Below are 10765 nucleotides of genomic sequence, written 5' to 3'. Positions count from 1 at the left end.
GTATTGTGAAGTCGAACTCTGTCAAACTGTTCAGAGACCAGAAAACAGTTCGGAAAGAAGAAAGAGAAAAACAAAAGTATACACGAGCAAGCCTGATCAATGCCCCGAAAGACAGCTTGCTGATATGTGCAAAGGCTCGCACTTTGCTACCGAGAACGATTCGGTAAGAGAGAATCAAGAGCCTCGGAAGAGGAACTGCAGATCAGCCGGGGTGAGAGATTCAATAGCACTATCATCCGAGTTGATTGTGGAGTTGATCATCTTGGTCTTCTTCTCCTGGAGAAGAACCATTCGGCTCTCGACAGAGTCCTCGATGCAGAGACGGATGATCTTGCAGGGGCGGGTCTGTCCAATGCGGTGGCAACGGTCGGCAGACTGCCACTCGGCGGCGGGATTCCACCAGGGATCAACGATGAAGACCCTCGAAGCCTCCGTGAGGTTCAAGGCAACACCTCCCGCCTTGAGAGACACGAGGAAGCACTCGACATCGACATTGTTCATGAAGTGGTCGATGGACGCCTGGCGCTGCGCCGGAGTCATGCTGCCGTCCAGCATCACGGTCGTGATACCAGCACGTCGCAGGCGCCACTCGATGAGCTGCAGCATCGTGGTGAACTGCGAGAAGATGATCGACTTGTGTGTGGCGTTGTCGGAGCGCAGGCGGTGAAGGTCGTGGACAAGAAGCTCAATCTTGGACGATGAGGTCCAGTTCTCCATCTTGATGCGGTTGATGATGGATGACTTCTTGACGAGAGCCTCATCCTGTTCCATCTCTGGCTGCTCCAAGTCGATCGCCAGAGGGATGTGGCAGCACGGGCAATCGGGCTGCTCAGCAGACAGAAGGTAGGCCCGGGCACAGGCACGGCAGAAGTCATGTTTGCATCGGGAGCGAATCGCCTCTTCAGCTGGTTCGTCGCAGATGCAGCAGACAAGCACGTTCTGGCCACCCTCGCTGTTCTTCTTGAGGATAAGATCGGGATGGTCTGCGACTTGACGCATCTGCATGATCAATCCGAAGATGTTGGCATAGTTGTTGAGAAGGACGCCTTGGGCAACATACGTGTCAAACTCGCGCTGGCCGTTCGTCATAATGCTGTTGGCAAAGTCGTTCTCTTCTTCGCCGAAGAACTGGCGATCAATAATGATCTCCTTGACGGGAAGTTCCATGGCATTGGTATGGTCTTTCTTGAGACGACGAAGCATCATGCGATCAGTCAAAAGACGGAGCTTCTTGAATGCTTCAGCTCCGGGACCACGGTTTCCGAAGCGTGAAATGGGATTCAGAAGCTCCTGGTTGAAGACCGAGACATGCCGCATGGAAAAGTGACCGCAATCCTGGCAGCGGTTTTCGTCGTTCATGACCCACTCCATGCAAGAGCAGTCGCAATCACGGCACAAGTAATTTGCAAACGGATGGATTTCGAGGAATCGGACAAGAGAGAAGAATTCGCCGATCCGGTTCTGCAGCGGAGTGCCGGATAGGCACCAGCGAAAGTCTGCCTTCAAAGAAAAACAGGCTTTGGCTGTCGCGGTGCTTCGGGTCTATCGTAGACGTTAGCTTGACTCTGGCGACTGGGTCATCGTCTAAGTAGATGCTTACCTTGATGCAGTGAGCCTCATCCAGGATGACACGGTGGAAGTGACTCTGATGGATGATGCTCTTCTCCTTGTAGACACCCTCCTTCCTCGCGAAGCCCTTCTCCTGCTTGCGGTACATGGACTCGAGGCTGTTGTAAGACATGATGATCACGTCGAACTTCTTGAGGGCATTGACAGTCAAGCCTTTGCACTTGGAGTTGGTACCATGATACACGATGGTCTTGAGGGTTCCATCAGTGTATGACTCAATCTCTGAAGTCCACTGCATGAGGGCAACCGGCGGTGCAAGAACAAGACTGGGCTTCTTGGCGGGGTAGTCCGACATGATCAAGGAAACAGCCTGGATAGTCTTTCCCAGACCCATCTCATCGCCCAGGAGGCCGCCCTTCCAAGCGGTCTTCTCCATTGCCATCATCCAGGCAAGACCCTCGAGCTGAAAGGGCTTCAGTTGTCTCGAAATAGTTTGAGGCTGGTTGGCTCGTCCGGCCTTCTGAATAGGAAGCGCTTCGAGGTCTATCCACAGAGTTCTGAGAACAGGGTGTTGCTCCTCGAGAAGCTCTCGATCCCTCTCTTGCTTCTCAGCGCGGGTAAGCCCTGAACGGCCACGGCGAGGAACGCGAACACGAGGGCGAAGAACACGGGAAGCAGAACCACTGGCAACAGGGCGAGAAACAACGACAGCACTGCTAGTGTCTGACTCCGTCGTGTCGGGCTCGAGGGCAGAGTCACTATCGCCGTCGCTATCAGGTGTGGCATTGCTCGTCCTGGATGCAGTAGGCCTCTGCTTAACGCCAGGGGGGACATAGACGGCATCATCACCGTCGTCATCATCGCCGTCGCTATCGGCGTCGCCGGCATACCAGTCACCATCGCTCTCACGATCGGTGTCGTCAACGAGCGCCTTGCCCTTGCCTTTGTCCTTTGAAGTGGGGCGAGTAGATCGCCTCGACTTGGCGAGCGGAACATCTTCGTCGGTATCCTCGTCTTCCTCCTTGAGAAAAGAGCCTTTCGACTCGTTCTCGACATCAGAGACAGTAAGAAACACCTTGGAACGCTTCTTGGGTCGCGAGGGAAGGAGCTTGCCTTTGCCCTTGCCCTGTGGGATGGCGTCCTCGAGGTCATCATAGTCATCAAGATCTGAATTGACATGATCAAATGGCGACGCGGCTGCGATCACAGGCTTGGCTCTGGTGTGCATGGGCAGCAGGGCTCGGCTGCTGGATGCCATGCTGCTGGGGGCTGCGTTATTGTACTCTTCCTCCTGAAGCTTTCGAGCCAGTCTCGCGTCGGGTGTGTCGTCGGAATCCATGTCTTCATCATCGCTCTCGCCAGATACATCGAGCCGCTTGCGCTTTGAAGCGGGAACAAGAGAGAACTTGCTCTTCCTCAGGGTTCGAATGCTGTCCTTCGGGGCCTCAGCCTCAGACTTGATGGACGGCAGCACAATCTCCATTGAGGCAGAAGTAGCTGCCTTGCCCTTCAGCTCGGTGGCAGCCGGGGTGGCGACGGTGCTTGTCATGGGGGTTGAGTAGTCGCTTCCTGAGGAGTAGTTTGTGGGAGTCGGCGCAGAAGACAGCGACACACTGCTGCTCGCGACAGATGCCTTGCTGGGACGACCGCGGGGCTTCTTAGGCGCCGGGATTGGCGCAGGTGCTCCAGCACCGGTGCCAGAGGTGGCAGACCTGGTGATTCTACCCATGGCTACAGACAGTGCTAGCAGTACCAGAGCCTGGGCAAGACTAGATAAAATTGTCAGTGTTTGCAAAGTCTAGAAATGGCATGAATTGTCGAGACATACCACCAGTAGGTGAACGATGAAGAGGGATGAAGGTGGTTCAGAATTGATGAGCTGCTGAACGCAGGGTGAACGAAAGGTGAGCGGGTGTTTGGCCAAAGATGACAAGGAGAGGCGGGGGGCCAAAAGACGCTTGGCGACAAAGAACCCAGGTGCCAGGCAACCAACCTGACAAAAAGTCCAAGTTGTTTAATGGCGATAACGATAGCGGCGATGTTCGCGTCCTGAGAAATTTCACGTTCCAAAACCTACACGCGGTCACGTGGGCGCTATAATTCAATTTACCCCTTACCTCCTCAAAGATTTTCAGCTTATCTTTTTCCGAGCCTTAGGTGACACACGGACCACACCCTCCGAGACAAGCATACCTAGGTAGGGACCAGACATAAGTAAATACTCATGACGACAAACTGCGCATCCCTTTGCCCCTTCAATGTTCAGCTACAAGTAGTCAACAGAATTAGCAACAGGAGCACTCCCCCCAGCTATCAAACTAACCAATCAATTCTAGGCAGTGGAATGGCCCCTGTGGCATTCAGTCGAGATATGTATTTGGGAGCGTTGAGGGTGAGCGTTGAGGTATCTTCTCATGACCCTGCCTCAGAAAACAACTTTTAATCACGGATCAAGCAACACGGCTTTAGGAATGTAAATACCTGCATGACATAGTCCTGCACTGCATTGCATTGTGGAATCCGGAATTCAATGTGAGCTGGGCGCTTAAGCAAGTAGGACTGTGATTGCATTCATTCACCATGTGCCAAACAATGACGGTCACGGAGCCTGACAGGTTTGGGAAACACAATGGATATCAGGAATAACGAAACATCCGTGCCATAAAACAACAAGAACTCCGTTCAATGATGTAGATTTCATGCCCAGGGCTAATGCCGTAACCCTGCCAGACCGTATCTAACTTTTCCGTTTCGCCATTCCCATCGAGTCGAATACGTGGTGTCGTTTAGTGACCAGCGCGGCGGGACTCGGCAATCACCCTCTGGAGCTCATCGACCTTGGCCTTGGCACGGCCGAAAGTACCGAGCTGAAGGAGCCTGTTAGCATCACCATCTCGAGGTCTGACGGGGGAAGATATCTGCGTACTCTCTTCTTGGCCAGCTTGCGGGCGCGCTTGTCCTTGGAGTTGCGGAGGAGTTCGACAATGCGGCGCTCATAGGGAGCGAGGCTGATTGGTAGAGTCAGTAAGATGTATTCAAAGCAGAGAAATATCCCATGATGCATGTCCACCAGCAAAACGATCAAATAACCAAATTCGTCCGGTCTATTGCTCGCCAATGCTAGCATCTCAATACGCCATGGGAGCTCTTGCTGGATATGCAGGGTGCGACTTACCCAGCAACCTCCTTGACAATCTCGCGGACGAAAGCAGTGCGCTTGCTCAGGTGGCCCTTGGTGCGGCTAACGCGGGGCTTGACGACGCGGGGAGTGGTTTTCTAATACAGGTTTCGAGATCAGCACGACGTCCATCACCTGCGGTATGCCTCGTTCCCTCGTGGGGGGCAAATGCAGAGATCCTCCACGAGGTGAGACGACGAGGTAGATCTTACATGGCCCTTGTTGAGACCCTGCAAAGTTCGACGTTAGCATGCGGTGACCAATGGAGAAACTCGGGCGGCGGAATCGCGCAGAGGCAAACTTACGACCGTGAGGCCGGTACGGGGCTGTTCCTGCTTGGTGGCGGCCATCTCTGCTGTTGTTGCTTCGACGGGAAAGTTGGCGATGATTGTCGACTCGTGGTTGCAAGAATGGACCAGGACGATTTGACAAATTTTTAGATTTGTGGTGGAAAGTGCGGCGGTGTGGGCCTTCGAGCAAGCGATTGGCTAGGGCTCGTTTGCTTAGTCACCCAGTCACCACCTCCACCAGATCCACCAGTTGGGTCCCGCTACATTCGAGTGGGGTTCCTTGGGTCGTCCCGGCCAGGCCCTGTGCTCTCCATTCTAACTTGTACAGCCCCGATCCTTCAAGGCTGCTGGCTACATGCATATTGATGACACTTTACCTACCTCCTACATAAGCATAAGTCTACATGCCATGGCTCCTATATATCAAAAGGCACTGGTCATCGGCGCCACATCTGGCATCGGCCTGGCCTTTGCAGACAAGTTGATTGCGAATGGGACCAGGGTCATTGCAAGTGGCCGGCGCCAAGAGCGGCTTGATGCTTTCCAGGCCGCACATCGTGATGACAACGGCTTTGCCTTCACGGCAGCTCTTGATCTGACAAAGCTTGCCTCAATTCCCGAGTTTGCGGCATCAGTGCTTGCAGAACACCCGGACCTTGACTGTGTCATTCTCAACAGTGGCATCCAGCGGGCTTTTGACTTCAGCAAGCCCGAGACTATCGACTTGAGTGCTGTGGATGAAGAGGTGACAACAAACTATACCTCATATGTTCATCTTCTGGTCGCATTTCTCCCACATCTGCAAAGGTTGGCTTCGCAGGAGGGCAAAACAGCACACCTGGTATTCATCAGCGCCACCATGGGCCTGGTGCCGGGGCTCCTGCGCACACCAAATTACAATGCAACCAAGTCAGCCCTTCACTCACTTATCATGGCCTTACGGCAGCAGCTGGTAGATGCTGGCTATGGCCGTCTCCGTGTGGTGGAGGTGTTCCCGCCAGCAGTGCAGACGGAGCTACATGACGAACGACACCAGCCAGATCTGCTGAATGGCGGTGAGATTGGCATGCCCCTGCAACAGTATACCGACACCATGTTCAATGAGCTGGCCAAGGGTGCTGAGGATTATATCGGCATTGGGCATGTCACAGCCTGGCTTGGAGAGGGCGGCTTCGAGAATGAGCGGCAAAAGCTGTTCCAGAAGCAGCATGTAGCGCTGAAGGAAACTCTGGAAAAGTACATCAAGAGATAACTGCCTGAGCTAAGCGGGTGCATGCGGCTTTCGAGGAGGGATGCATTGGCGAGAATATCGTTCTTGAGAACAAAGTCTAAGGGCGATAGCCACAGCGTTTACTTCCAATGACATGTACTAAATGCATACGTGATGTAGTACATACCTAAGGTACAGTAGGTAGAGGCTCGGAGATGTGCATGATAGGAGGAAGGGAGTTGGCAGTGCATCAGTTGGACCAGAGGAGAGGTGAACAAAGAAGGGGATGGTGTTTGGGTAAATTAAGTACTTGTAGTTAAAATGGCCAAAAGACACCGCTGTGGTCCGTGCACAGGAGGTCAATGCAAGCACTCTAGCGGACTCACATGAGCTCGTGTGAGGTACGTACCTTGATTTTTACCCCTCGACGCGTCTCTTCGCACTCTCTTCTCTCTCTCTCCCCTCTCTCTCTGGATTCTAGACTTGCTGGAGCCTGGACCAGAGGCAATCCGCCACCTCACGCCAGCAGACCGTCCTCCACCAAAATCTTTTCACTTTCCCCCCAACTCTGCTGTTGACCAGCGCAGAAATCCAGGAAATTAAGAACTCAGGGCGCAGCAATATCTGCAAGCACTTCTTGCGGCCCGCATTTCTTCCTCCTCTCATCTTCAAACCCACGACTTGAATCACAAGAAGTTGTCCGCAGGCGGTCATCATGTAAGATCTCCAGATGTTTCATCTCGTCGCCATCATTGAAGTCAGCTAACAGTCATTTCAGGAGCAACAATCAACCACCGCCTCCGCCTCCGCCCCAGAACGGCCGCGGCCGGCGGAACCGTGTCATGGGCCCGTAAGTCAGCCCGCAATCCTCAGACACACCCTCCTCAATCTTGCATAAGCCTAACGATCCTTGCAGCCAATCTGCTCTGACAGATTACCTCTCGGTAGGTGGCCTGTTTCTCATGAACCTTCATCCTAGCTGCTAACAAGCGTCCTTGCATCAGGCTCACAACATCTCGGCGAGGGAGATTGCAGAATCCGCAGCGCGGCGACGAGCGCAAGCCGAATCCTCCTCCGAAGCCAATACTGGCACCACTGAGGATTCCGCCAATGCTACGATTAGTACCGCCGCCGATGAGAAGCGCAAAAAGCAGACTCAGGCTTTGAGAGAGAAAATCAAGAAGTCCGAAGGATACAAGAGGCGGGTGGAGTGGTCCGACGAAGATGAGGATGAAATCCTCAGGCAGATGGTCAATCTTTCCGCGCCCCTGCCGGGCCAGATGGAGAATTGTGCCATCTGCTCCAAGCGCTTCACTGTCACCCCCTACTCGCTTGCCGGCCCCAACGGTGGTCTCCTGTGCAGTCCCTGTGGAAAGGAGCTAGCCAAGGAGAACGCCGGTGCTCAGCGAAAGAAGAAGAAGCCGAGAACGTCGGGCGGCGCTATCGGACAGCGCAGGAAGGTCGCCAGCTCCATCCTTGACGGCACCTATACCATCGGCGCCAAGAACCTTGTGACACTCTGTGTCGAGACGCTTGCCAAGAACATTGACCTGGCCGACGACCTCGGCAGCCTTCCCGAGCCGGTCATTGACAAGATTGCTCGAATCCTCTCCAAGAGAAGACTGGTCAACTCGAAGACCATCCACCTCTTCATGCAATCGTCCGCCCACGAGCTCAAGGTCTATGATGGAGGCAAGCTCAGCTCTGATGACATCATGCTCATCTTCCAGACGACTCCGAATCTTCGCCGTTTCAAGCTCCGAAACGCTGTCCAATTCAAGGACGAAGTCATGGATTTCCTGATTTCCAGAAATCTCAACCTCGAGAGCCTTGATATCCAAGGCGCCAATTTGATCAGCGATTCGAAGTGGATTGAGTACATCAAGGCAAAGGGACGAAGTCTGCGGGCCCTCAAAATCCACCACACGGACATGCACGTCACTGACGACCTCTTGGACCACTTGCCTGTGTATGCGCCCGGACTGAAGTGCCTCAAGCTCATCGGCAATCAGCGCGTTTCTGGCCTTGGTCTCAAGGCGCTTGCCAAGCTCAAGCAACTTGAGCAGCTCAGCCTGCGTCTCGCCACTGAAGTTCACTCTGACGTCTTTGTCGATCTGCTCGCCGACATCGGCCCCAACCTGAGGACCTTTTCCCTTGAGAACGTTGAGAATGTCGACAACACTGTTCTGGACGCGGTCCATGCTCATTGCAGGAAGCTGAAGAAGCTCCGCATCACCGAGAGCGCCGAGATGACTGATAGTGGCTTCAAGCGTCTCTTCACTGACTGGGCCAACCCGCCTCTCGAGTTCATCGACCTGGAGAAGTGCCGCGAGCTTGAAGAGTCGCGCGAGAACACCAACAATATCGGTCTCTGCGATGAAGGCTTCATCGCCATGATGAACCATTCGGCCAAGAGCCTCCGAGAGCTCAACATCCATGCCTGTCGGCACATCTCGTCCGAGGCGTTCGAGCAGGTCTTCGGTCCGGAGCAAGAGAAGGTGTACCCGGAGCTCAAGAAAGCCGAGGTCAGCTTCATCTGGAGCGTCACCGACTGGGAGGTCGCATCCATCTTTCGTGCGTGCCCCAACCTCAAGGAGCTCAATGTCTTTGGCTGCATGAAGGTCAAGGGTCAGATCGGCGTGCCGCGTGGTCGCATTCTCGTCGGTGTGCCTAATGCAGATGGCATGATGATCGAGGGAGATGATGACAATGTTTGAAGAAGGGGCTCCTTTTCCCCGCCCATCTTGGGCGATTTTCGGCGTTTTGAGCAGAGGAGGGCATATCGGCCATTGTTATTGAAGCGGAGTTTCAGAGGGACATTCATGATCGCAGCAAGCTGTAAGGCATAGCTATGGACTGCGACCAAAAAGGGAAGGGAAGGAATATCTGGCGTTTGAGGGCACATTGCACATGAGCATGATCACTCGATTACTTTCATGTCGAGTCGCTGTATTTGAGCTCATTCAACTTGTAACTACCTACTGGCACGAGATAACTGCATGCATAGTGGACTTTGATGTCCAAGACATATCGGCATGCATGCACTACAATGGACACTGTATTTATTTGTAAAAAGAGTTTTGACTGGTAGTGACACCTGCGACAGAAGTGTGTGTGCAGACCCTTTTGACCTATGAAGGAGCATCCCTGATGCCATAGATTATGCCTACATTCAATGAAGGCAACTCGTCCATGTAAGTTAAATCAACAACCCCCAATGCCAAAGCCGCTTAAACGCCACCAAAAACATGATATGCCCCCCAAGACCAAATAACTCCTCCCCAGCAACTCTCTCATTCGCTTCATTGACCCCCAACAGAGCCCTCCTACGCAGCGCCGGCCTGCACGATCTGGCGGTCCTTCTCGGCCCACTCGTTGAGCTGCGCCTCGAGCTCCTCGTCGGTGAGGTCCCTGGCGCCGGAGCGGCGCCAGACGACGCCGCCGGCGCTGCAGCCGGCGATGGGGCCAAAGTACTGCCCGTGGGCGGCGGCGTCGAGCCCGGACGTGCCGGCGTTGCAGTCCGTGTTGGCCGTGCCGGCGCAGACCTTGATGTCGGCGGCGGACGCGCCGGCGCCGCCGGAGCCGGCGTAGATCCAGTACTCCGGGCTCACGTGGCGGTAGCCGAAGAGGATGGGCGGCAGGCGCGGGACGGGGTCGTCGGTGTGCGTGACGCGGAACTCGGCGCCGGCCTGGTCGGTGACGAACTGCGCAAAGGCGGCGTTGCCGACGCGCGGGCTGCCGTAGGTGTACAGGTCGCAGGGCAGGCCGGCGGCGCGGAGGCTGGCGGCGGCGATGGTGGCGACGGCGCCGCCGAGGGAGTGGCCCGTCACGACGAGCTTGTAGGACGGGTTGGCCTGCAGGGCGGCCCGCACGGCGGCGGTGATGCCGGGCCCGGAGGTGCGCCAGGCGTCGGCGAAGCCGAAGTGGAACTGGCAGCCGCGGACGAAGGGGCAGTCCGTCAGCGCGAACTGGAGGTTCGTGATCCAGTTGCGGATGGAGGAGGAGCCGCGGTAGGAGACGACGACCAGGGAGCGGGCCGGGTCGACGGCGACGAAGCCGTCGATGTTGTTGTCTGTGTTGCCGCTGTTTTTTTTTCGGTGTGTGTTAGTGGCTGATGCTGGTAATACAGTGTAACCCGAGATGGACAACAACGGCAGTGTACTTACTTGACGGTGGCCACGATGACGGCCTTGTTAGCCGTGGGCTGGGGGCAGACGTTGTCCGAGCAGGTCACGATCGACCCGTCCGGGGAGTCCATGTTGCAGTAGGCGGCTCCGGCATACTGGGCGAAGAACTTGAGGTTGGAAAGGTCGGCTTCACTGACGGTGGCAGCTGGCGGCGGTTTTTCGTGTTAGACAGAGGGCTTTTCGTGGCTACATGGGAGGCAGGCTGAGACAACGACTAACCTCGTCCTTGCGCAAACTTGGTAGTAACAACGCCCTTGAAGGGTGATGCTGTGACACCTGCCACTAGCAGGAGGAGGCTGAACAGCTGCATGGCTGCGAGATGGGAGAACAC

The 10765-nt window shown here is 55.1% G+C and overlaps 3 protein-coding genes across 3 annotated transcripts; 1 reads left to right on the top strand and 2 right to left on the bottom strand.

Annotated features, from left to right (window-relative positions):
* Positions 1-174: 174 nt before the first annotated feature.
* E0L32_010942 (uncharacterized protein) lies at positions 175-5097 on the bottom strand (the record flags this gene model as incomplete). Its single annotated transcript, XM_031133615.1, has 10 exons — positions 175-1542; positions 1601-3338; positions 3398-3642; positions 3687-3709; positions 3763-3835; positions 4389-4436; positions 4496-4577; positions 4745-4845; positions 4960-4977; positions 5053-5097. 10 exons carry the CDS (start codon positions 5095-5097, stop codon positions 175-177), a joined length of 3741 nt encoding a protein of 1246 aa, XP_030988852.1.
* A 349-nt stretch (positions 5098-5446) lies between these two features.
* On the top strand, positions 5447-8964 carry E0L32_010941 (uncharacterized protein; the record flags this gene model as incomplete). The annotated part of the gene is made up of 4 exons (XM_031133614.1): positions 5447-6273; positions 7026-7097; positions 7164-7191; positions 7252-8964. The coding sequence occupies 4 exons, from the start codon at positions 5447-5449 to the stop codon at positions 8962-8964; spliced, it is 2640 nt and encodes an 879-aa protein (XP_030988851.1).
* A 609-nt stretch (positions 8965-9573) lies between these two features.
* Positions 9574-10744, bottom strand: E0L32_010940 (uncharacterized protein; the record flags this gene model as incomplete). Its single annotated transcript, XM_031133613.1, has 3 exons — positions 9574-10330; positions 10414-10579; positions 10654-10744. The coding sequence occupies 3 exons, from the start codon at positions 10742-10744 to the stop codon at positions 9574-9576; spliced, it is 1014 nt and encodes a 337-aa protein (XP_030988850.1).
* Positions 10745-10765: the final 21 nt, after the last annotated feature.

Source organism: Thyridium curvatum (genome assembly GCF_004353045.1).
Source record: "Thyridium curvatum strain D216 chromosome Unknown NODE_94_length_151459_cov_88.394397, whole genome shotgun sequence".
In the NCBI taxonomy this organism is placed as follows: Eukaryota; Fungi; Ascomycota; class Sordariomycetes; order Thyridiales; family Thyridiaceae; genus Thyridium; species Thyridium curvatum.
This window is presented reverse-complemented; position numbering and strand designations above follow the sequence as displayed.